General features: G+C 39.5%; 6 protein-coding genes across 10 annotated transcripts in view; 5 read left to right on the forward strand and 1 right to left on the reverse strand.

The window, feature by feature from the left end:
* The window catches only part of LOC146309632 (septin-9-like), a 108521-nt gene that overhangs the window by 25574 nt on the left and 56636 nt on the right, over positions 1 to 26311 (reverse strand). The window contains exon 1 of one of the 5 annotated variants that reach the window (XM_084744130.1): positions 2243 to 2376. The exons of the other annotated variants lie outside the window; for them this stretch is intronic. The gene's annotated coding sequence lies outside the window, so the exon portion shown is untranslated. Of the gene's footprint in view, positions 1 to 2242; positions 2377 to 26311 lie in introns of those variants that run through there. 5 annotated transcript variants of the gene reach the window in all.
* On the forward strand, positions 8406 to 10283 carry LOC146309633 (uncharacterized). The gene is made up of 2 exons (XM_084744133.1): positions 8406 to 9564; positions 10225 to 10283. The coding sequence occupies exon 1, from the start codon at positions 8412 to 8414 to the stop codon at positions 9309 to 9311; it is 900 nt and encodes a 299-aa protein (XP_084600259.1). The 5' UTR covers positions 8406 to 8411; the 3' UTR covers positions 9312 to 9564; positions 10225 to 10283.
* LOC146309634 (uncharacterized) lies at positions 11897 to 13971 on the forward strand. Its single transcript, XM_084744134.1, has 2 exons — positions 11897 to 12343; positions 12693 to 13971. The coding sequence occupies exon 2, from the start codon at positions 12697 to 12699 to the stop codon at positions 13555 to 13557; it is 861 nt and encodes a 286-aa protein (XP_084600260.1). The 5' UTR covers positions 11897 to 12343; positions 12693 to 12696; the 3' UTR covers positions 13558 to 13971.
* Positions 15890 to 18358, forward strand: LOC146309635 (uncharacterized). Its single transcript, XM_084744050.1, has 2 exons — positions 15890 to 17403; positions 17850 to 18358. The coding sequence occupies exons 1-2, from the start codon at positions 16403 to 16405 to the stop codon at positions 17923 to 17925; spliced, it is 1077 nt and encodes a 358-aa protein (XP_084600176.1). The 5' UTR covers positions 15890 to 16402; the 3' UTR covers positions 17926 to 18358.
* On the forward strand, positions 18644 to 20601 carry LOC146309636 (uncharacterized). Its single transcript, XM_084744132.1, has 2 exons — positions 18644 to 18870; positions 19498 to 20601. The coding sequence occupies exon 2, from the start codon at positions 19499 to 19501 to the stop codon at positions 20486 to 20488; it is 990 nt and encodes a 329-aa protein (XP_084600258.1). The 5' UTR covers positions 18644 to 18870; position 19498; the 3' UTR covers positions 20489 to 20601.
* Positions 22641 to 25496, forward strand: LOC146309637 (uncharacterized). Its single transcript, XM_084744052.1, has 3 exons — positions 22641 to 23704; positions 24361 to 25373; positions 25483 to 25496. The coding sequence occupies exons 2-3, from the start codon at positions 24365 to 24367 to the stop codon at positions 25494 to 25496; spliced, it is 1023 nt and encodes a 340-aa protein (XP_084600178.1). The 5' UTR covers positions 22641 to 23704; positions 24361 to 24364.

Here is a 26311-nt window from a genome sequence, read left to right on the forward strand (position 1 = left end):
CTGGTGAAAGGCCACTGTCTGTTCTCGCCTGGCAATGCACAGGGGCCACAACAGAGCTCCTTTCAACAGCTCTGTGTGTGTGTGTGTGTGTGTGTGTGTGTGTGTGTGTGTGTGTGTGTGTGTGTGTGTGTGTGTGTGTGTGTGTGTGTGTGCATGCTTGTGAGGCAAAACAGAGGCGGGTGACTCTCTAAAAAGGTGAAGGGCGATTGCTGTTTTCCATCGGTTTGATATCGTCAGAGAGCCGTGCCTTGTATTCCCTCAGGTCAACCCCAGACAACAAAGTCTGGATGATACAATGCTGCTGAGGCTCAGCTTTGTTCCAACTACTGCCACATCAGCCAGTTCGCCCAGTCCTCACACAATCTCTTTCTGTCTCAATTAAAAGCCCGGACAATAGAGCTGGAAAATATGGCATATACATAATACCTTAATATTGTTAGGCTATGCCACAATATACAGTATGTGTCTCAATATACATATTTTGTCTAAAATAACATACCATAAATTCTCAAATGGTGTAAACATGTGATGATCTTATAGACTATGATGCACTGCTGTAGATTAAACTACGCAACAATACATAAAGTAGTTTAAATTAGCTCGGCAGTTAGCAGTTAAATGCAACATAATCCAATACTAATTCGTTCAAAAAATAGCAAATATAAAAGTAAATCACAGAGACCATTTTACTGCAATGATCACTTAAAGTTAATACCTACATACTTTAGAATGCAGAACTTTTACTTGTGAGTATTTTTTACAGTCGGGTTGGTATTAACAAAAAAAAACAAAAGAATTACATTATTGTTATGGTTTGGTGATATGGACAAAATCAAATATCATTATATTTTTGACAAAATACTTCAATATTGAGATAAAAGCAAATGACAGAACAGTTAGAGCAGCCTGTTAAGTTCGGAAAATGACATCACTATTGAAATGCAGCCTTTAAAACTCAAAACCCAAGAAGATATCTAATCTCATAACAATATATTGATATAATAAATATATTGCTTCAGCCCTAATAGACAGACAAGCAGGCATGAAAAAAAAATGTGAAACTTAAGATGTATGGGATGAACAAAACAGCTACAACAGACCAAAAAGAGAGCATATTCTTCAATTTTGGTCAAAATTTGATACTTCGCATTTCCCACTGGAAAGGAATACAGACTACTTTCCACTGATTACCATTTGCTTAGAGGATTCCTTCACTGTACTTTCCAAAGAAACTAAACTAAATGATTCCCAAGCCTACTAACCACATGCATGGAGCTAACCTTTCTGCTGTGCACACACGTACGTGTACACGCATGCGCGCACACACACACACACACACACACTTTCCTGAGTCCTCCCTGCATGATGTGGTAATGGATAACTTTGGACAATGTTAGAGGGGAGGAAGCATGAAAAAAGTAGAAAAAAAGCTAATTTAAACAGCGTAGGGGCTGAAACATGAAGGAACATCCCTCTGTGTACATGTGTGACAGATTGATTACAAAGCTTGCCAAAGAGTAGACACACTCAACATTTCGGTGATGGGAGATCGAGGGAATGCAAAACCTGAACAATAGTAATGACATGAAACAAAAGCAAAAACTGAAAAAGTTACTCTGACTCCTTTGCAGCCATCATGAATATTAAAGACACAATCTACATTTTCCTAAAAAATAATGTGTAGACTCATGTGAACATAATCCCCTTTGAATCATCACGTATGACCCACTAGAAGTGTGTGAAGGTGGTTGTACCTACAGAGACCCTGACCTCTGCCTTTATTTCCTCATTTTCTCACTATTTTGCTGTGCTCAAGATGCTTTACCAACCCAAAACCTCAGTATATGAAGTCCTAGGAATGACAGTGAACAATCAACTATCTTTCTGGGACATTTACACACAGTCCAGACAAATCCTACTGTTTCTAATGTTAAGCTTAGCTGAACAACTGAACAGTAACACTCAGACACATATAAACAGCTGGGCTCCTCAGTCAAGTATGGAAGGCATGCAGAGATATTCATCAAGTATGTGAAAACAACAGATGATCAAATCTCTTCTTCCTGGGAAGACAAGAAACATGCAACAAAAAAATAAAAAAAAAATAAAAAAAAACAGAAAGAACATAAAGAAGCAACATTTACTCCCTCTACTTCCATCTTCTTTTCTCACAAAATGCACACACCACACACCCCCATGCGCGCGCACACACACACACTCTCCCGGTATGCAAAACACTCACCGTGTGTGAAGTGTGTGTATGTGTGTATGAGTCGTCCCCTGCCAAAGTGCAGCACTCCAGTGAGAGGCCAAACTCTGCTGTGACTCTGCTGTGGAAGCTCCCCGCCTGCCCCTCCCACCCCTACCTGTCATGTGACTCCACACACAAGGCAACAAGACACACCCACTTCCTTCTAATACACTCCCCCCTTCCAACAAATTTAAAAAAAGAGAGAGAAAAACTTCCAAATTGTACGCACAAAGGAGAAGATTTTAGCAGAGGGAGTGTAGGACTGTGAAAAGGTTGTTTAAACGTGTAAGGAGAAGAAATAAATGAGCTGAGCATACAGAAACTGGGTGACAATAATGTGTTTGAGATTGTGTGTGGGTGTAATGACTGCAGACTTTGGGCCAGCCGAATGTCCCTCTCCTAAGCTCCTGGGATCATTTACAACCCTAATTACCTGGCCTGACCCTCTCATCTGCTCCTCGGGCTCCGCATTCATCGCATCCCACTCATTCCTCTCACACAGACCTGAGACACATCACATCAGACCGCTGGGATTCCCTTTGTCATCACATCTGTTTGTCCTCCGATCAACTTTGCTTTGCTCAATACTTTTGGGATATCGGCATCATAAATCCATGGATCAGGGCTGCACAGTTTTGGGAAAACACTTAGTCTATTATGCAACATGTGCTGCAGAACGAGCAGAGGATATGTAGACATTTGTTCTTGAAAATGTTGAAAAGGCTGAGGTTTGGGCTATTGCATAATTCCACCACTGTACTGAAATATTTTGGCAATAATATAATTATATATAACAATGTTTTTGCATGACAGAGCAGTAGTGCTGCCCCATTATCTTATAGTGCTGCCCCGCAAATATATTAATTAATATTATATTTAAAAACTGATCCATTTTACTGCACATGCTTAACAGAAAATGGCATGAGTGCTCACACATTTACTTCCTCTGATCTGTGGAAACAAACTAATACTTGCTGACTTCACACTGCCAATATGATCAATATGGTACTCTATTATTTTCTTATGGCACTTGCTTAACACAGGAATGGCCAAATGGCGCAGTTTATTTTAAAAAAGTATTTAATTTTCTATTTTTACATGCAGTATAGAAATTATGCTGCTGAAATAGAACCCAAAAACTATCTGGCATATGATGTGCAGTGTTTTCAGAAATATTACTCAAAAAATAAAGTAAAAGCCACTGTTTTCCACTTTAATATCTAATGTTTTAGAGAAGAAAGACAGTTAAAGGGTAGTGAATCTCAAAAGCGCAGTCAGAGATGCAGCCTTTACTTATTTTTTATTTTAGAGCAAACCAATTACTTTGTCTGATTACTATTCTTATGGTGCATGTATATTTGTGAGATTAAAGAGGAGAGGAAACAGCTGTCTCCAGCCTCACAGGAAGTGTAATTACACACCAGTGCAGGGGCTTTAGTGCAACCTTACCAGACACACGTGTCCGTGCGCACACACACACACACAAAGAGGGCAGCACCTGCATTCCTGCTGATGAAGAGTCATGTTTCTGAAAATGCAGGCACAACAGGCTGGAAAGATGGATTTGTTTCATTTCATTACACACACGCTGTTGCCAAGATAAACTTTTCTCCCACCTCAGCGACGAATGCCTGCTACACCCAGAGCACATACCATGAGCCTTCAAAATTCTGCACTATACCAACACACAGTACATAAAAAAAACATTGTATATAAAGAAAACAACACTCACAGATACACACAAACACAGATGGCCTTGTAAGTGTGATCAAAACCAGGTATTACCAAATAAGGAGTTAAAATAAACCCTTGTAATATTTAGTTTTACAATGTGGGAAACGGTACGCTTTCCCCAAACTGAGGGCCCCCCTGTCTTAAAACTGTTTGGTCTTTGCCTTCTCTCTTTTCATCTCCCCCTCTCTCTAAAGCTCAGCTTTATCACCCCCAATAAAAAACCTGGTGTTCAAACTGGATAAGCTGAAATGTAGATAAAACTGACAGGAGTTACTAGAGGATTTAGAAACTACCAGAGTGAGTTTTCTGGTCTCTGCTAACGTTTAACCACCCCAGCTCCACTTTTGTGAACTTTTTTTATTGTTTTCTTTTACTTTGTACCTTTTTAATGCTTTAGCTTTTAAATCATTATAACTGTTACTTGACATCACTGTACTTGATTTCCCGAGTTCAAATAAAGGTTATATACTTAACATACTTCTTGAACCATAGATTGGCACTTTCGCATTACGTTCTTTATAAATTTGTGCTGTGGATGGTGCAGATATGACCACAGGAGAATATTACACAAGCATATTCAGAGCAATTTCATAACATAAAAATATAAACCTACAACAATGTTGTTGAACTTAATTTGTGTGTTTCAACTCTTTAGTTTAATTTTTCAGCACCTGGCATTTTTCTGCTTTTTCCAGTTTTCAAAGTATCAAAATTTGCTAACAAATTATAGTAGGTTGGATGCCGCTAGTGTTTTTTTTATGGTGCATTTTGTGGAAGTTTATAGTGGAGCGCAAGCTGCATTAGCACTGAGCTCTGTTTATATATGGAGGCCAGTTTGACCCTTGTTGCTGCTGTGTGTGCTTATTTGTGGTTCTGCTGTATAAAGCAGCAAGAAATTTTGAATCTACTTGATAGACAAGCCCTGAAAGTCAGGATATAACCATGTGAAAAAATAAATTGTATGACAGGAATTTGTGCGCTCGTACTTGATTACCATTTTAGTCTACTAGGTACAGTCACTAAGTGCACTGTGGCTGGTTTAGTTAAACCAAGACATAAAATGCTGTTTTTTCACTCTCTCGCTCTGTTTTTTCCAATCAATTTGTTGACGAGTGGGTAGAATTTCAGTTGACCAAGATTTTCTTTGATTGACTACATCCCTAATCAAATCGCAACTGCAATTTAAGTCAAAATAATCTCAATTAAATATTTTTCAAAATCGTTCAGCTCCATAAGAAGGTAAATTGTTTTCTCACTTATTGCACTTAGCCAGTTATGTCACATTACATAAATAGCTAGTATTGTTTGTCCATGACCTTCTTGACATTTCAGTTCTGACCAGTCAGAAGCCGGTACTGGTTTAGTGCTGGTTCCCAATGTCTCTACTTGTCAACTCTGAGCTCTAACCACAAACGTCCTCTTCCCACTTTCCCGCATTTCCATCTCTCTGTTACCCTTTCTTGAGTTCGCGAACAACTCAGACTTATCTTTCACTCTTTTACACCAAACCTTTGAGTCAACTTCTCTCTGAGCTCCTCTGCCCTCAGGGTAAGTTTCCCGACTCGCCACAGACACCCAACATACCCTAATTCACTGCAGACTTCACTGTAGCTCAGTCTTTGTCAAGTCTAAAAACTATGTAAGCTGACACATTACTTCACAGATGTTATTAATAGGTTAAAAAAAGCACTTTTGTATAAAAGAGTTTCCATTCTCTCCTCTCTGAAGCGTCTTATTAAGAGAGGCTGACTCCTGAGTGAACCCTGCACGCAGAGCGAGCCAACCACCATTTGTTTGATCCGACATAGCTTGGCACTCTCCTTTCTTACAGGGCTGCTGCCCTGCTGGGGACGCGGCCTTCTCAGATAAAAAGATCTTCATTTTGAGGAGACGGGGGATGGAGTGACAGAAAGCCAATGGCAGGCGCTGATGTTTCTCGGCCGTGCTGAGCCAAGATGGTGTCATGTATTGGCAGGCGGAGTGTAGGGCTGCCTGGCTGACCCCTGACAGCGCTCCTCGCAGCTGTCCAAGGTCTTTCATAACACAGAAACATGATGGATAGAAGGAGCATGACTCACTGGGTGCATTATATTAAATGCATCACTGTCTGGTCTTTTTCCTCTGCGGAGTGTGTGCAGAGGTATGATAAGTGTATGAGCATTTGTGGGCCTGATATGGGCCTAGTGCTAAATATGTTTAGCCATATATGCAGAAAACAGTTCTTGGGTTGATCTAGATTTTGCTTGATGGGGAATATTTATGAGGACAAGAGGAGCTCTCTGGCAGGTGTAATTACAGAGAAACTATGCTTCTTATTTTACAACCTGCCCCTAACTGACAGATGGTACTAAAATATTCAACAAGTGACTGATACTGAACAGTTTATTGAACTATATATTTTAATTTATTCTTTATTTTCTCAATGTACTGTTCCTTTCTACAATTGCTGGGCATATGTATATTTAAATTATTTAACCTGACAAATATAATATGTAATACTCTTTAATAAAGTCATTAGTTTAGGAAACAATCATTTGAGTATCTTCGTATGGTCATATCTGCGCAAAAGCGGTGCACAATCCACATTGAAAAGGTCCGTGTTTATTCACGCTAAAAAAAAAATCCCTACATTGGTTTCTTGAGTTGCCACAATACCAGAATTTTAAACATTAATACAATAATAGTTTTTTAAAATAAGATACTTGATACCCATCTCAATACCATACAAAAAGGAAAAAAAAAACTACTAGGCACAGAAAAGATTTTTTTTCTCATTAACAACCTGCATACAGTGCTGGTACAGAAAAAGTCAGTCAACACTGCCCAGTTTTGCTGTTGCAACTGCTGAACAAAGGCTTGAATCAGCATTCAGATCATTTTTTGTAAGAGCTCTGATACATTCAACACCATCAAATGTTGATATTGTTTTTAAATACATGTATTGAAAAAGTCTCTGAAAAAGTCTTCATACCAAGACATCGTTTACTACACAAGTTTGCTAAATTTGCATACAGTGGGTTGCAGTGGTTAGGGAGGACGGGAGGATGGAGTTAAGTCGGTCAAATTCTGCTTTAATTCTGCCATGCAGAACAACAGTAATTCATTTCCCTGAATTTCATGTCATTATCATTATCTGGAGCTGCACTGTTGAACAGTTCATGTTTAGGTTTCAGAGGAAAAATTAAGAGGGCATCATTATGAAGTATCATTTGTATGACGCTCTTGTGCTGCCCATGTGAATGATGTGGGTGGTGACCACAGAGAAACTAAATGTTTCCTTTGTGTGTTTTGACTCCCTGTCTGCCTTTCCCAAAGGGAATACCACAGCCTCCATACAGGATATCAAAAGATCCGTCTCTCTGTGTAAGCATCTATGTGTGTGTGTGCGTGCGTGTACGTTTGCATGTGCATGTGCGTGTGTGTGTTATTGGAGGTGTCACATGAATCCACTTCTCTGGGAAAAGCGGAAGCACTTCTCCGGTGTAGATGATTTATAGCACAAACAAAAAACAAACAGAGAAACAAGCTTCTACAGCACCACAAGGGCCACACGGACCCATGTCATGAGTTGCATGTATACAAACTGCTGATCAGCTGTTTGGCCTGCGTCTAAATCTAAACTGCAATCAGGCTTTAAAAGCAGCACTGACACAAAGCTTTTACAGGCTCCAGGATTCAGGCCCTCCAGGTGTGTGAGACCAACTACCTGTGTGACAGCATCTCCTGCTGGCTGCTGGCAGAGTTGCAGCAGTGCAGGCAGCTGAACACGGCTGTTAAACATCATAGTTACACAACTTTAACTAGTCCCTATTCTACATAATCACAGGAGAGGCTCAGACAGAATTTGGCATACAAATTTATATTTCTCAGCTCTTTAAAAAGGATGAAAATATCACCACTTGTGGATGGGTAAATATTGGATAAATCAGTATCAAAAGAACCCTATGCTGATGTTTCATCTAAAGAGCTGTTTTACACAACCTCCTGAAACCACCAGTTATACTTGTTTGGCTGGTTTAATTTCCAAGGAAACAATAACCAAGTTACGCCTACTGGCGCAGAAATTCAGAGATGAGATCAAACAGATCAGGTACTCGATGGTGGCAGACTAATGAAGGTGAGCACTCTAATTATCTCATTACCGTTTTTGATTTACAGGAATTATTATTATTATTATTATTTCAGCTAACTCAAGTCTTCTTTATGAGGGTTGTCTTCCACCTTATGTTGCTATCCCTCTATTGTTGTCTGTAGAAACATGGAGAGAGAAATTCATACAAAAGATTGTTTTGATAAACATTTTTGTAGAGAATGGGGACTGTGGACTGTGACCTTCTCTTGTTATGAACAAATGTACGGGGAATGTTCAGCGTGAATGATTAATGTAAGCAATATCTTTTTAAAATATCCATACAGGAGGATAAAGATGTCAGGAAGAGTCATGAGTTGCTGTGTAGCTCTGCTGCTTGTCCTCCTGAGCTCTGTGTCAGATGCACACAAAAAGCTCGATTCAATCGATGATTTGAAGGAAATCGACTTCGGCGAATCTGTGCCCAAGCACAGTCTCATACTGCTCTACTGGTTTGCCAACGCAGTTGACATCGACAGTAACAATGTCATATGGCTAGAGTTTGACCCGAACAGACGAGATTATGGCTCACATCATTACTGCAACTTTGAGGGGATGTTGGACTATGCCCCTTGGCGATCCAAGTACTACACTATTGGCAATCTCAATCAAGGCACGTCACAAAGGCGACTTCCATCTTATGTTGTCAATCCTCCATGGGAGTACAGAGGAGGAAACAGTGACAGGATCATTTTTAGAGTCCAGGAACAGAACACAGGATGTGAAGTTAGGCAGAGGATAGATGAAGTGTTTATCACACAGCACAATGGGACGTCAGTATATGATCCAGCTCACACCTATGAGATCACCACTAACCTCTTAAGACAGATCAGACAGTTTTCTGTGGGAGAACACGAAATGTGGAATCTCAGAAACCGCTTCGGAAGTAACGCTGATCATTTCCAGTTAGAGCACATAAGAAACACATGGGGTAACCTTGCTTGCCTCGGACTTCTCCTGTTTATTGTGATCCAGGAAAGGCACTCATTTAACCTACAAAGTGTCATACAACAATCCCTGCAGATTCATCGGGATGGTGGCAGAGCCAGCTGTAAGAGAGAATCAGACATGCACAACTGCTCAGAATCCAGCACTGAGGAGGTGTTGTGTTGTTTGTTTGGTATTGTCTTCATATGTTTTGTTTTGTATGCTATTACAGCTTTCTTGAAAATGATAATAGACATAGGCTCAGTATAACATGTTTGTGATGAACGGCCAAATACTTTAAATGACCCATCTTAAACTGTGTTCTGAGAGTCTTCAAAATTTCAGTCCTCTCCAGTGAATCAACCAACTTCATTCATGACAAGAGGACCAGTGTAAAAACTATCAGTGAACAACTCTACCTCACCAAGAGAGGAGGAGGTGATCAGTGAATTAAGGTGGTGTAATGTTAAAACCTGCAGCGTTTAACCAACATGGCATTGTTTGAGAATCTAATGTAAATAAGGTCAGTGTTTCCTCTACATTCATTTAGGAGTGGCGGCCCACCACTCGTAAATCCATCCGCCACTCCTTCAAATTTCTTTTTTTCTTTTTTTTTTTATTGTTGACGCAAATACACCACCGCCGCATCTCTCCACCTTCAAAACAGACTCCTGTTGGGTACTTGCGAGCACTAAGGTAAACTGCAGATAACTATCTTGCTCAGTATGGAAATATACTTGCACGTGCTCATTTGCATGATGCTAGCGTTGTTTGGGGGGCGCGGTCGTCAAGCACGTCAAGCACCTAGGCGACAGGGCAGAGTCAGGGGAGCGAATTCCCGAATTACAAATAAACAATAAAGCAGCGAATTACCGGCCGGAGAAGAGGTAGACGTAAGTAACTCGACATAGATTTTACAAGTTAAACAGACGTTCACAATATGTTGATGACCAGCTAACGTTACGTAACTTATCAGTAGTTTAAGTTAATTTGGCCCGTTGCCAACTCAGTGTTGCTAACGTGAGTAAACTAATTAATAGTATTAGGCTAATGTTAATATCTACACACCATTATGTAACAAATGACTGCATTTTTCAGATGAGTTTATTGAAATATTTCTCTAAGAAGAGAAAGGGAACACCTGCCCCCGCTGCTGAAAAAAATCCTAGAGGAAACACTGAAGGTAGAACAGCACGGCAAGGTGGAGATTGTGTTTCAGCACAATCAGTTTCATGGCTCAGTCATAAGGCTTCAGGCTTCATTCATGCAACAACATCTAATTTAACAGTAGTGACTCACTGCGAATTCATTCTGATGGAGATGAAGAGAAAGTACAAAGTTCAGATGGATAAATGAAACAGTCAAATGCTCTATAATCTGTTAAGGACAGCTTTCACTGATAATGTATTAAAGTGGTGTACTTCATCTATGTTTGTGTGCTCCTTCTGTGTCAGAGTCTGACAATAACAGTTGCCCGAATGCACGGGGCAACCAACAATAACCTGCGGGCAAGCAAAACCTGCCCAGACATGCCCGGTTGGGCAAGCACTGACTTGTATCATTTTTTTTATTATTATGATTATGTTTTTCCTCTCTTGTTTCTGTTACAACGGAGCCCTGTCATGGCCAGTGACAGTGTGCCACAATGTTTCCCCTATAGTGTAGTATAGTCCCCTATAGTTTATTTGGGAGGGCGCCCCGCCAACAGGACCCTCACCCAGAAATTCAAGTTGTAGATTTCTTTTTAATTTCATTATTTCATTTTTATTTTAATCAAAAGGGCCTATAACATGTGTTCTTTTTTATCAAATAAAAAAGCTAACTCTAATTTGTGCGATTTCAGAGTCGAATGCGTTGCTGTCGTTTCATTACATTCATTACAATGAATTTCTCCTCTCCTCTCTGACGGGCGGGTCTCCTCCCTCGCTCCTCTCTCACAGCACACACTCATGAACCAGTACAGACACACCCACCCACACTCAGGGAGCAGAGGAGAGAGTTTCCGACCGTTACGTTAAAAAACAACAGCAAACAAACAAAAAGGTTGTAAATGAATTGTAAATGGAGGTTCCCTAACTGTTCAGCTCACTGTAAATGCATAACATAAATGTTGTCTTTTTGTCAAATGGAAACTTTTTAGTCTTAAGGGTGTATTAAAATCCTGATTTTAATCATTAAAAATAAAAGTTAAGAAAATATATGTTCTCCCAGTCATTAAAGGTGGGCCAGTTGTAGAAGTGGGTGGGCCCAGGCCCGTTAGGCCCACCTATAACACCGTACCTGATGGATGGATGGATGGATGCATAAATAAATAAATGAATGAATAAATAAATAAAAAGTGTTCCTCTGCTAAAATAAAAAAATGTGAACACAAATCAGTGTTAAGTTTTTATTCAGGTCCAAATGCTCTGTAATCATGGTAATGGGGTCCTTTGGCGAGAGGGTCCTGCAAGGACCCCAATGACAACCACACTCATTCCAGCCCAAGCAAATTAAATGCAAAATTTAATTTAGAGTAGTTGACTAGTCTAACACTAAGAAAATACTGTGTGTATTACGAGTCATTTGAAGCCATTAATCACAGTCTAAAATCACCAAATCGTACTTTAAATGCCACTGAAATGTGCCCTACTTTGTGCTGTGCAATACAAACCTTACACAATAATGTACAAAACAACAACTCACTAAATGCTTCACCTTTTCAGACTGAAGAGGATGATAGTGTCTGTGGACATTTCAGTAGCAAAATAGACTTAACAGACATCATGGTTCATATAAGATGACAGTCAATAATAAATAAAGTAATAAAATTAAAAAGCAGCCTTTAAAAATATATGGAATGCCATTTGAAACTGAGCTGTAGTAAGTGAATACTTTTTTTAAATTCTCATATTATGGTAAATGTCTGATTTCATTTAAGTTCTGAAATGTTTTTGGTCCTGGTTCAACCATGCAAAGCATCTTCTAACTTTGTTTGAAAAAAAAATATTATCCAGACATTATTACATCAAACTCAAACTCAGATCTGCACAGACAGGTTTCAGTCCTAAATCTGCTCATGAAATTCCTAAATGACGCACAGAATCACTCCTCTCTTTACAAAATCATTCCACTAGAAACAAAACACTCACAGGGAGCTCTGCTTTTCCTTGCCTGAAAGGGAAGTTTCATCCCAGCTGTATCACTAAACTTTCACTTACCAATAGCAACGCTTGTTTCAGTTTCATTTACAGAGAAACAGTGACTGTCTGCTCTCACACAAATGCAGAGTTCAGATACTGGAGGGAAGCAGAATAACGGAGGTGAGCTCTCTTATTCTCTGATCACAACTTCTTGATTTATCCTGGCACTATTTCACATGATTAATGAAGCATTTAACTCAAGTTTTCTTTGGAAGTGCTCACTACTTTCAGACAGAGGGAATTTCTTACTAAAAAGACACTAAAAGACTTGGAATGTACTCACTTGAACTGGCTGCTGAAGCCTCATATTACCATCAGATAAACATATATAACATAATATATAATATATTTTTACTGAGAATGAGGACTGGAGATTTTGTCCCTCATCTCTAGTTACAAACATGTGTGTACTGAGAATGTGCAGCATGGATGAATAATGTGAGTAATCTCTTTTTAAATATCTATACAGGAGGATGAAGCTGTCAGGAAGAGCCATGACCTGTTGTGTAGCTCTGCTCCTTGTCTTCCTGAGCTCTGTGTCAGCTGCACATAAAAAGCTCAATTCAATCAAGGATATGAAAAAAATCAACTTTGGCCAATCTGTGCCCGAGCACAGTCTCATACTGCTCCACTGGTTTGCCAACGCAGTTGACATCGACAATAATGTCATAAGGCTGAACTTCGACCCGGACAGTGGAGATTACGGCTCACATCATTACGGCAACTATGAAGGATTGTTGAACCCACTGCCTCGAGGATACAGGTACTACTCTGTTGGACGTCTCAATCAAGACACCTCCAGGCAACTTCCATCCTATGTTGTCGATCCCCCAACGGAGTATGAAGGAGAAAACAGAGACAGGATCATAATTAGAGTCCAGGAGCAGAACACAGGGAGGAGAGCCTGGCAGAGGATAGACCAAGTGTTTATCACACAGCACTATGACACTTCTGAATATCAGGGGACACCTTACGATCCAGCTCACACCTACCAGATCACTACTAACCTCCTGAGACAGATCAGACAGTTTTCTGTGAGAGAAGGCCAACGACCACTGCTGCATCTCATAAACCGCTTTGGGAGTAACGCTGATGATTCCTACATCAGAGACACATGGGGTAACCTTGCCTGCCTCGGACTGCTCTTGTTCATTGTGATCGAGGAAAAGTACTCTTCAAACCAACGCAGCAACAGACCAGTAAACAACAACAGAGCAGGAAACAGAGAAAATCATTATCATGACGATGCTTCAGATTTCTGCAAATGTTTTATAATCATTTTAGTCATACTTGCTATATTTTTGTGCATATTTTTAGCATATTATAAGAGATAAAGGGGAGCAATGTACCTAGATATCGTCTAAACCAAAGCTTGATGGTGGTGCTTTTCAAGGATGATGAAAACCACAAAACCAGAATGACTTAAAAGTCCACTGGGAACTGTGAATTGGGCAGTTACTTATGGAGCCAGGACAGTGATTTTGGCATTGAAAACAAAACCTTGAAAACAAAACATTGGTACTGAAACACTTGACGTTCAACTGAGGAATAAAATGCAATCATTAAAATGAATCCAAACTTGCAATACAGAAAGAATGTAAAGCTTTTTTTTGACCATGCATTTCCAATCTTATTGTGATATTTTTGCATACCGATGTTTATATATATTTTTAAAAAATCTATGATGGTCTGTTGTTATCTTGACAGTTTGTATTCAGTGTCAGTTGTTTTCAGTTTCAGTTTCTCTGTCACTGTGGAGGGGAGGAGCAGGGAGAGTTTGATATCCATATAATCTGCATACTACAGAGACTGTCCTGGCTTAATAGTTATGACGCTTCAGCACAGTTAAACTGCAAAGGGGCTGTTCTCTTGCTTGCTTTCTTTTGCCTCTACAGGCTCTTAATGTGTATTATATCAATTTTTCTTATAAATGTGGTTCAGTAAAAATTAAATCACCCATTTCCAGCTGTGTGTTATGACAGTGTGAGAGTCTTCAGGGTTGTAGTTGCCCCTAGTCAGTGGGTCACCTTTATTCAGACTACAAGACCAGTGTAAAACTTTCAGTAACCAGCAGAACATCTTCCTCAATCTCTATTTTGAACTGTATAGCACTATTGACAAGACTGCAGCTTGTTATTAACTGGAGAAATCTGTCTTTATTACAAAAATACTGGAAATGGGAAAAAAGGAGGAATTTCCCTGCTGTGGGATAAATAAAGTTTATCTGTGTCTGATGGACATGAACAGAATGTAAACTGATCTGATGGAGAAATGAAACAGATAAGAGGAATGCTCTAAGATATGGTAAGGCCAGCCTTCACAGAAAATGTATTCGCTTTTAAAAACAGGACAGTATTTTACTTATCATTTTGTACTTTTTCTGTTATGTCAAAAATTGTGTTCATTAAACTACAGTTTGTAACATATCAGTCAGACTCATGTCAGTGTTTTATTTTAACTTCAAGGAAACTGAACGAAGGTGTGTACTGCAATTTGAAATTGGTTTGTGGTAAGTGAATACTGTCTAATAACAAGCCAGGCACTACAACAAACCTCTTAGTTCTTCATCCTGCAGTCCAAAGGACACACTCACTGTCAAACTTTGGCATGTGCAGACTAGTTTCCATCCTAAACCTGCTCATAAAATTCCCAGGTGACTTGTTTTACAGAATAATTACACTAAAAACTGCAAATAAAAATAATTAGCTTTGTGCATTTCTAAAGGCACATTACTGGCAAAGAACAACTAAACACTGAGGGAGTTGAGAAGAGGCTTCATCTAAGAAGATTAGAGTATTTCCCAACTTCCTGTAACCACAAATTAAATTTGGTCAGCTAGTTTCATTTTCAGTGAAATGAAAAACCAAGCAGCCCCTGCTCTTATGCAAACACAGTGATCAGATCAAATGGACTGGATACCCGGCAGGGGCAGACTAACACAGGTAAGCTTTCTGATCACTAGTTTTTGGTTGACAATGTTTTCTCTCCTCTTCATATTATTATCCCCTCAACTAGTCTGTAAAGTCTGTAAAGTCTTCACAGAAAAACATTATCTTTGGGAGATACTCACTTGTTTTGAAGTAAAATTCAAACAAAATTTTGGAAGGCATTTTTTGCACAGAATGAAAACTGTGGACTGTAAACACGAAGCTCCAAATGTAAAAGAGAGACAATCTATAATTTTATCATCCTGACTGTCCATACTGTCATTTTAGTATGTTGTTCTATTCTGTGCAAACTTCATCTATAGCATGTCTGTTCGTGCTGGGAGATGGATCCCTCTTCAGTTGCCCTTCTTAAAATTTCTTTAATTTTTTGTGACATTTTGTCTATTATTTTGAGTAATCAAAATATTATGCAGTTACATTAGTTTAAAATGTAAATGTGACAAAATAATGTTTAAAAGGTTTATTATAGTAACAAAACAAAATTCTTTGTGGTTTGTGTTTTATCTGCACTTTACAGACTTTGAACCGTACATGTTATCAGTTAAAGTGTCAACCCTCAATTCCTGGTAAATAAAATGCCAGTAGTGCAGCTCTTGTCATGTTCATCAAAGATCCCTCGAAAAAGAATCTAGGAAGTCACTGGTTGCTTTGTTTTTTTCCCCTCTCTACCTCTCAAATGTGATCAATTTGCACATTTTTTTTTAAGATGTTGAGGGGATAGTCAAACTTTCACCCACTAGTGAAAAAACTTAATTTGCTTTGCCATTGTACCTAAAACAAATGTCTGTGCACAAGTGAGTGAAAGGCTGTCCACACCAAGAACTATAACTATGAGAAATACAGAAAAATCATTCCTACTCAAGTGGAGTCCATACCACAACCATAAAGCTGCTGTCTGGATTGCACCATTCACTTTAATTAGAACAAGTTTAGAACCACATTTTTTATAGTTTTAGTTATAGCCATCGGTGTTGACGGCCCTTAAAACACTAATGCATGTCCTTCATTGTCTGGTTCCAGTTGTGTTTTTGGTTCCAACTGTAACAGTAATTTTTAAATTCAATTATTATTATTTTTTTTATGTTAAAAGGCTGCCACTCATGGCAACCAAATGCCTAGAATTGGTTGCCAATTTCTCAGTAGGCTACCAATGGCAGGTTCTCTGTTTTTAATCTCTGGTTATAAACACTATTAATGTGAGCAACATCTTTATAATTATCTCTACAGGGGGATGAAGATGTCAGGAAGAGTCATGAGTTGCTGTGTAGCTCTGCTGCTTGTCCTCCTGAGCTCTGTGTCAGCTGTACAAAAGCTCAACTCAATTACCGGTTTGAAGAAGATCAACTTTGGCCAATCTGTGCCCAAGCACAGTCTCATACTGCTCCACTGGTTTGCCAACGCAGTTGACATCGACAACAATGGCATATGGCTGACTTTTGACCCAAACAGAGAAGACTATGGCTCACATCATTACGGCAACTTTGAGGGGCTGTTGGACCCACTGCCTCGAGGATACAGGTACTACACTGTAGGCAATCTCAATCAAGACATGACATCCAGGCAGCTTCCATCTTATGTTGTCGATCCCCCAACGGAGTATGAAGGACGAAACAGGGACAGGATCATATTTAGAGTCCAGGAGCAAAACACAGGTTGGGGAGCTTTGCGAAGAATAGACCAAGTGTTTATCACACAGCATTATGAGACTTCTGAAAATCTGGGGACACGTTACGATCCAGATCACACCTACCAGGTCACTATTAACCTCTTGAGACAGATCAGAGAGTTTTCTGTGAGAGAAGGCCAACGACCGCTGCTGCATCTCATAAACCGCTTTGGGAGTAACGCTGATGATTCCTACATCAGACGCACATGGGGTAACCTTGCCTGCCTCGGACTGCTCTTGTTCATTGTGATCGAGGAAAAGTACTCTTCAAACCAACGCAGCAACAGACCAAAAATTAACAACAGACCAGAAAACAACAGCAGACCAGGAAGCAACTACAGACGGGAAAACAACAACCGACGAGAAAACAACAACCGACGAGAAAACAACAACCGACGAGTAAACAACAACCGACGAGTCAACAACGACCAAACAATAATCAACATCAGATCAGAAATCGACAACAGAGCAGAAAACAGTCATTGTGGTCGTCGTTGTTTGGTTTCATTTTTAATATTTGTTCTTGTTTTCTTAGTTATTATTTTGAGTAGTTATTTTGCAACCAGGTGAGAAGAATAAGGGAGACCAATGGGCCTCATGGATGAATTGTTCATGTGCAGAGATTTGATCTTAAATTGTGTGGACAAACACACACGCACACTTTTGTGGCATTCATCGACGATTCTGTACTTCCAGTTTCTACTACACGTAAGCCATTATGCAAATGCGTTTTGTACAGTGAAATGTTAATAATGATGAAGAAAAAGTAATTCAGGCTAATTTATGAATTTATGACACTTTTGAATATCTGGTGACACCTTACGATCCAGATCACACTTACCAGATCACTACAGACCAGGAAACAACAACAGCGAAGGAAACAGAGAAAATCATTATCATGATGATGCTTCAGATTTCTGTAGATGTTTTATAATCATTTTATTCATACTTGCTAAATTTTTGTGCATATATTTAGTATATAACAAGAGATAAGGGGGAGCAATGTACCTAGATATCGTCTAAACCAAGGCGTGATGGTGGTGCTTTTCAAGGATGATGAAAACCACAAAACCAGAATGACAGTCTGAGAGTCTTCAGGGTTGTAGTTGCCCCTAGTCAGTGATTCACCTTCATTCAGACTACAAGACCAGTGTAAAACTTTCAGTAATCAGCAGAACATCTTCCTCAATCTCTATTTTGAACTGTATAGCACTATTGACAAGACTGCAGTTTTTATTAACTGGAGAAATCTGTCTTTATTGCAAAAATACTGGAAATGGGAAAAAAGGGGGAATTTCCCTGCTGTGGGATAAATAAAGTTTATCTTATCATGTGTCTGATGGACATGAACAGAATGTAAACTGATCTGATGGAGAAATGAAACGGATAAGAGAAATGCTCTAAGATATGGTAAGGCCAGCCTTCGCAGAAAATTTGTTTTTTTGTATTTTACTTATCAGTTTGTACTTTTTCTGTTATGTCAAATATTGTGTTCATTAAACTACAGTTTGTAACATATCAGTCAGACTCATGTCAGTGTTTTATTTTAACTTCAAGGAAACTGAACGAATGTGTGTACTGCAATTTGAAATTGGTTTGTAGTAAGTGAATACTGTCTAATAATAAGCCAGGCACTACAACAAACCTCTTAGTTCTTCATCCTGCAGTCCAAAGGACACACTCACTGTCAAACTTTGGCATGTGCAGACTAGTTTCCATCCTAAACCTGCTCATAAAATTCCCAGGTGACTTGTTTTATAGAATAATTACACTAAAAACTGCAAATAAAAATGATCACCTTTGTGCTTTTCTAAAGGCACATGACTCGCAAAGAACAACAAAACACTGAGGGAGTTTAAAAGAGGCTTCATCTAAGAAGATTAGAGTATTATCAAACTTCCTGTAACCACAAATTATATTTGGTCAGCTAGTTTCATTTACAGTGAAACGATAACCAAGTAACGCCTGCTCTTATGCAAACTCGGAGATCAGATCAAGCGGATCGGATACCTGGCAGCAGCAGACTAACACAGGTAAGCTTTCTGATCGCTAGCTTTTGGTTTACAATGACACTATTTCAAGTGATTAGTGAAGCATTTAACTCAAATCTTTTTTGTGAGTTTTCACTCCTCTTTGTGTTATTATCCCTCCAACTAGTAAAGTCTGTAAAGTCTTCACAGAAGGACCGTATCTTTGGAAGATACTGACTTGTTTTAAATTAAACTTAAGACAAATTTTGGAAGGCATTTTTGAAAAGAAAGATAACTGTGGACTTTGTGAACATATGAAGCTCCAAATGTAAAAGATAGGATAGTCTATAATCTTATCATCCTGACTGTCCGTGCTGAGAGACGGATCCCTCCTCAGTTGCTCCTCTTGAAGTTTCTTCTATTTTTTCCCCTGTTGAGGGGTTTTTGGTGGGACACTTTGGTTGTTGAACAGGAATATTTGAATATCACTAAAACAACAAACATGAAAAATGTAACTGGTTATAGTGTGCATGTGTTGCTGCTTGTTGTCCTTATTTTTTATATGTTAAAAAGTTGCCATTGATGACAACCAAAGGCCTAAAATTGGTTGCCAATGGAAAGTCCTCAATTTTTAATCTCTGGTTATAAACACTATTAATGTGAGCAACATCTTTATAAATATCTTTACAGGATGACGAAGATGTCAGGAAGAGTCATGAGTTGCTGTGTAGCTCTGCTGCTTGTCCTCCTGAGCTCTGTGTCAGCTGTACAAAAGCTCAAATCAATTATCGGTTTGAAGAAGATCAACTTTGGCCAATCTGTGCCCGAGCACAGTCTCATACTGCTCCACTGGTTTGCCAACGTAGTTGACATCGACAATAACAATGTCATATGGCTGACTTTTGACCCAAACAGAGAAGACTATGGCTCACATCATTACGGCAACTATGAGGGGCTGTTGGACCCACTGCCTCGAGGATACAGGTACTACACTGTAGGCAATCTCTATCAACACATGTCATCCAGGCAGCTTCCATCTTATGTTGTCGATCCCCCAACGGAGTATGAAGGACGAAACAGGGACAGGATCATATTTAGAGTCCAGGAGCAAAACACAGGGCGGCTAGCTTTGCAGAGAATAGACCAAGTGTTTATCACACAGCATTATGAGACTTCTGAAAATCTGGGGACACGTTACGATCCAGGTCACACCTACCAGGTCACTATTAACCTCTTGAGACAGATCAGAGAGTTTTCTGTGAGAGAAGGCCAACGACCACTGCTGCATCTCATAAACCGCTTTGGGAGTAACGCTGATGATTCCTACATCAGCCACACATGGGGTGACCTTGCCTGCCTCGGACTGCTCTTGTTCATTGTGATCGAGGAAAAGTACTCTTCAAACCAACGCAGCAACAGACCAAAAATTAACAACAGACATGAAAACAACAGCAGACCAGAAAAAAACTACAGATGGGAAAACAACAACCACCGAGAAAAAAACAACAGACAAGAAAACATTAACCGGCAAGAAAACAACGACCAAACAATAATCAACATCGAATCAGAAATCAACAACAGAGCAGAAAACAGTCATTGTGGTTGTCGTGGTTTGGTGATCTGCTGTTTTTTAATAATTATCTTTGTTATCATTTTGAGCAGCTATTTTGCAAGCAGGTGAGACGAAATAAGGGGAATCAAAGGGCCTCATGCATGAATTGTTCATATGCAGAGATTCAATGTTAAATTGTCTGTGCAAACACACACACACTTTTGTGGCATTCAGCAACGATTTTGTCAGTGACAAAAGTGACTTCAACCACACATAGGCCAGTATGCACAAAAGCTAAAATGCATTTTGTGCTGTGAAATGTTAATAATGATGAAGTAAAAGTAATTCAGGCTATTTTACGAAAAATACTAATTACAAATGTTAACACTCGTAGATGATTAGGATACCAAGACAGATTCTTCAGAACCTGGGTGTTGTTTTGGAGCCTCAACTCAGATCGGAGACAAAACGATCCTCCACCACCTTGGCTTTCTTAGCCCTCTGGCTTTCAGCCTGGATAACTCCCAAAAGCATGTGCACATGGACAGCTACAGACACCATGGACATGTTATGTGTTGTCCCAAAGTTTTCCAAACACCACCACAGTTCATTCAGTTTACATAACGCTGCTCAGCAAACCAGCTAAATCTACTGTGCTCGTGCGCATCAAGGCATCTTATCCCATTCGTTGTCCTTCCTCAAAAGGTAATAATCTATTAAACATCCAAATGTGATACACAGAATCTTTAATGCGGTGGCCTGCTGGCTGAGGGGATGGTAGGTGGAGGAGCACATGACCTTGCTGCACCTGCGACAGAGAAACCTCTCCGATGATGTTCCAATGTGCTCCTCCATGTCTATTCAAACGTTTATTTATTGCTGTCCATCAGTGTCATTTCCTTTCTTTTTCATGTCTGTTCTTCTTTCTGAGTTTAATGTCACCTGCCAGATGTCAGTGGCTTATTGCTTTGTGGTTTGCAGAGGGCACTTCAGTTTGCTGCCCTTACATGGATTTATTTGGATGCTTCCACATGCTAAATGTTTTTCAAAGACAATCTTCTGATTTATTGTTTTTATACGCGGATGGTGTGTATTCAATGTTAATGGTTTCCCGTTTCAATTCTCTGGCACTGTTCTGGTGTGCAGGGGAGGGGTTGGAGTGGAGGAGGCAAGGAGAATGTGATATCCATCTAATCTGCACACTACAGAGACTGTCCTGACTCAAGAGTTGCATCAACTCAGTACACTTGAACATTGGCAAAAAGCAGTTCTTGTTATATGCTTTGTTTTGCCTTCAGTTTAATTTTATTGTGTACTATATGAATTGTTTTTGTAAATGTAATTCAGACAAGATTGTATTACACGCTTTGTAAAACATGCTTGTAATTAAGGCAAAATGCTTTAAATCACCTATCTCAAATTGTGTGTCATAAAGGCTTGAGAGTCTTCAGGGCTTCTGTCTCCCCAAGGCATTCATTTACTTTTATTTCGTCCACAGGACCAGGGCAAAAACTGTCCTTGATCGGCACGTCTTCCTCACCAAGAGAGGAGGAGGTAATCAGTGGTGGTGCAATGTTTGCTTGGACTGAAAACATGCAGACTTTAACCAACATTGTGCAGCTTGAGACATCTGCTGTAAATAAATCTGAACAAAATTTAGATGGACATTTTGGATGAACAATTTTACATTTTATTATACCAAATGGGGAGGTGAACGGGGTTGTATTTCACCCCACACACATCTGGACATTTTAAGCTTCTTATTTCAAGCACTGTTTACTGTAACAAAAACTATTGGAACTGAAATTGGCTCTTATTATCCCTGCCAGGTGTAAGCCAGGAGGGGATTATGTTGCTTTCGTGTGTGGCATTATGTGTTCAGAACAATACCACACAAATATCTAATAATTTACAATGATGAGGTAATGGCACTTTATATCCTGTGAAGTCATAATGTTCAGCTTTCTATCAGTCCTCTGTATGCCTCTGTAAAAAAAAAATAGTCTCCAAATAAAGACATAATGTTCCTCACTGGAAATTATTTAATGGAATCATACACATATAGTGAGAACATCCTTTACATTAAATTCCCTCAAAATTACAGGTCGATATAGAGGTAAGTAGCATATTAAATTCCTTCATAGTCTTTACTACATATATTACATGAGTCTGAACAGACATGGATGTAAATTGTAACTTGACTGGTTGGTAGAGACATACGACTGTGAAGCAGTAATTCTTTTTTTTGACTGCTCTGTTTTATACAACCATTAACAGTGGTCAGTCTTCTTAACCGCAAACTGCAAATTTCTGCCAGTTGCATCTGACAGTTGTGGTGGCACTGCAGCAGATGCTTCACCAGCTGTTGTTGGGCGGGGATCTGCACTCTGCTGAGCAGCCTTTTCTAGTTCATCCTGTGTCTGCTACTGATGTGGAGAACGTAACAGGGCTAGAATTTTCCAACCAACCACTGCCAGCCCATCCATCCATCACCCCTGCCCCCAACCCACCTGAATCCCCTGTTACATACACTGCGTACATTCACTACACCCAGTAAACAAAATAAACTCACAAAGCATCAAGAAATTAAATATCCTCATGCCTTTTTAAACAGAGAAGTACAACCATCCACCCTAAAAATTAAACTTTCTCTCTTTCACCGAACTAAGACGAGCTTAATTGACTCGTTAACTCCTTGTAAAACACACTTCTTTCAAATTTGACAGAAAAACATGCAAAACTCACCTAAACCATCTTTGTTAGTGTGTCCACTCTTCCAACAACTCTGATTTGGTCGTAATAAATCCTTAATTTACCATGTGAAAAAGAGTGCAAGGAGTCTGGCTCTGCACACCGTTTACTTCTCATCCCCCTGCACCCAGCTCAGTGCACTCACGGTCTGGCTGAGTGGGTGTGTACTGTGCCACTGGATGAGCGTGCAGTAGGGAGCAACAGCTGTCACTCTGCAGACCATTAAATCAGCTAAATAAAATGATAAATATCACCCCAAAATTTGGCCCAACAAAAAAACAAAAAAAAAAACAGCTGGTGATGGATTCAGCACAACGTCAATATAAGATATATTCATCCAATCGTTCAACCTTATATATTGATCTGATGGTTACATGAAACAGATTGTGAAAGGCTTTGTGGTGATAAGGACGGCTGTAATTCATAATGCATTAGCTTTAATGGCTGTGTGTTCTTTGCGTAGTGCTGGAAATCTGATGCTTGCTTTTCCAGTTTCGTTTGCAGCAAAATGGTAACTGAGTTGCGCCTGCTCTCAAACAAACATAGAGATCAGATCAAACAGATCAGATGCCTGATGGAAGCAGACTAACACAGGTGAGCTCTCTTATTTTCTGATGACTATGTTTTTTTTGTTATATTATGAAGCATTTAACTCAAGTCCTCTTTGTGAATCTTCTCTCCTCTTTGTGTTCCCATCCCTCCGATGCTGTATGTAGGAATTCTGTACAAAAAAAGACTATCTTTGGAAAATACTTGCTTTGATTTCTTGGACTGCTGAACACCTTCATAGGATTTGTGGTGGAAGTTTTTCATTATCTGAATTGAGGTTCGAAGGGTAGAGCGTGCTGTGTGCTGATGTGATTGTGAAGCCCCTTGAGGAAAATTTGTGATTTGAGACATTCTGTTCAATTTCAATATTGAATTGACTTGACTGTATGTGCATTTGGATCCCTTTATATTTTTGGCCCAACTCTTACTGGCCAGTATGAAGAGAACTAATGACCACAACAAGCAAAACCTGTTTCAGTGTTCGTATGCCCGTCTGACTATTGTTTTAGGACAGACATGGAAAAACTGTTATTCTATCTGTTGGGTATTAGAATAACCTATTGATCATAATAAAAAAAAAACAGATTTATCAAATCATGAAAGTAATCATGAGCTGCATCTCTAGTTACAAAGACATGTAGATAGAGAATGTACAGTACGGATGATTAATGGAAGCAATATCTTTTTAAATATCCATACAGGAGGATGAAGATGTCAGGAGGAGTCATGAGATGCTGTGTAGCTCTGCTGCTCGTCGTCTCAAGCTCCGTGTCAGCTGTACAAAGGGTCAATTCAATCAAAGATTTGAAGAAAATCAACTTTGGCCAATCTGTGCCCAAGCACAGTCTCATACTGCTCCACTGGTTTGCCAACGTAGTTGACATTGACAATAATGATGTCATATGGTTGAACTTTGACCCAAACAGTGGAGATTATGGCTCACATAATTACCGCAACTCTGAGAGGTTGTTGGACCCACTGCCTCGAGGATACAGGTACTACACTTTAGGCAATCTCAATCAAGGTACGTCAAGGCAACTTCCTTCTTATGTTGTCAATCCTCGAAGGGAGTACGCAGGACGAAACAGGGACAGGATCATATTTAGAGTCCAGGAGCAGGACACAGGACAGGAAGATTTGCAGACAACAGACCAACTGTTTATCACACAGCATTATGAGATTTCCGAAAATCAGGGAACACAGTATGATCCAGATCACACCTACCAGATCACTTCTAACCTCCTAAGACGGATAAGAGAGTTTTCTGTGAGAGAAGGCCAACGACCTCTGCTGCATCTCATAAACCGCTTTGGGAGTAACGCTGATGATTCCTACATCAGAGACACATGGGGTGACCTTGCCTGCCTCGGACTGCTCTTGTTCATTGTGATCGAGGAAAAGTACTCTTCCAACCAACGCAGCAACAGACCAAAACTCAACAACAGACCAGAAAACGACAGCAGTCTGGAAATCAACAACAGACAGCAGAACAACGAGATGGAAATCAACAACAGACCAGAAATCAACAACAGACCAGAAATCAACATCCAAATGGAAATCATCAACAGACCAGAAAACAACAGCAGTCTGGAAATCAACAACAGACCAAAAATCAACAACAGACCAGAAATCAACATCCAAATGGAAATCATCAACAGACCAGAAAACAACAGAATGGAAATGAACAACAGATCAGAAAACAGAAGTTACAGAAGTAATTGTGGTAATTGTGCCAGAGCTATCTGCTGTATTTTATTTATTTCATTAGTTATTTTATCTTTTCTTGCTTTATTAATCTTTTTGTACATTTATTTTGCACTAAGGTGAGAAGAAATAAGGAGACCAATTTTCCTAGAGATTATCTAAACCAAGTTGTTATCATAATGCACCACCGATGTTTAAGTCGATTGGGAACACTGACTCAGGCAGTTACGTATGGAGTCAGGATAATGACTTGAAAACAAAACCTGAACTGAAAAAGGAAATGTGGGTATTGAAGCACTTGTATTCTGACACTGGCACTGACAGAAGTCAGGCAGTGTTTCTCCTAGCATTGTCTTGTCAACCAGAAACCCCACCTCCTCTGAAAGAAACAAAATCTCTTATGCTGCAATTTCTTCGCATTTAAAAGTTTATAATCAGAGACTTCTGCTGTCAGGTTACTGTAGTGTAATAACTCGATTCTCTATGGATTTTGTTGCATTGTCTTGTCCATGTTTCATGTATTCATTGTACCACTATAGCGTATCTTTAGTGTAGCTTTACTATAAAAGTGGGAATGTTTTCTTGTATTGTCTTTCTTTAATGTTAAAAATTGTGTCAGAGTTTTTATTTTAAATTCAGGGAAACTGGTTGCGCACAAGTTAGATGTATCAAATCATAAAGACAAGTTTCAACTTTCAGGAGAGACTCGGGCACGATTTAAACACCTGACTGATGTTTTTTTTTGTACTTTCAACACATTAAAAAAAAAGTTGGGACGGGGCAGCAAAAGACTGGGACATGTTTGGAACATTCGAGAGGTAAACGGGTTAATTTATAACAGATGACAGTATCATGATTGGGTATCAAAGGGGCATAGTCGAAAGCATCAGTCGCTCATAAGCATGGATGGGGCGAGGTTTACCACTTTGTGAAAAACTGTGTGGGCAA

This window comes from Lutjanus erythropterus, chromosome 19, assembly GCF_056507025.1.
Source record: "Lutjanus erythropterus isolate fLutEry1 chromosome 19, fLutEry1.hap2, whole genome shotgun sequence".
In the NCBI taxonomy this organism is placed as follows: domain Eukaryota; kingdom Metazoa; phylum Chordata; class Actinopteri; order Lutjaniformes; family Lutjanidae; genus Lutjanus; species Lutjanus erythropterus.

Bases quoted from the DNA above. Each gene is read 5' to 3' on its own strand.
- LOC146309633 (XM_084744133.1), top strand. From the start codon at position 8,412: ATGTCAGGAAGAGTCATGAGTTGCTGTGTAGCTCTGCTGCTTGTCCTC.
- LOC146309634 (XM_084744134.1), top strand. From the start codon at position 12,697: ATGAAGCTGTCAGGAAGAGCCATGACCTGTTGTGTAGCTCTGCTCCTT.
- LOC146309635 (XM_084744050.1), top strand. From the start codon at position 16,403: ATGAAGATGTCAGGAAGAGTCATGAGTTGCTGTGTAGCTCTGCTGCTT. The intron at 17,404-17,849 runs GTGAGAAGAATA...CAATGTACCTAG, and splicing joins AGTAGTTATTTTGCAACCAG to ATATCGTCTAAACCAAGGCG.
- LOC146309636 (XM_084744132.1), top strand. From the start codon at position 19,499: ATGACGAAGATGTCAGGAAGAGTCATGAGTTGCTGTGTAGCTCTGCTG.
- LOC146309637 (XM_084744052.1), top strand. From the start codon at position 24,365: ATGAAGATGTCAGGAGGAGTCATGAGATGCTGTGTAGCTCTGCTGCTC.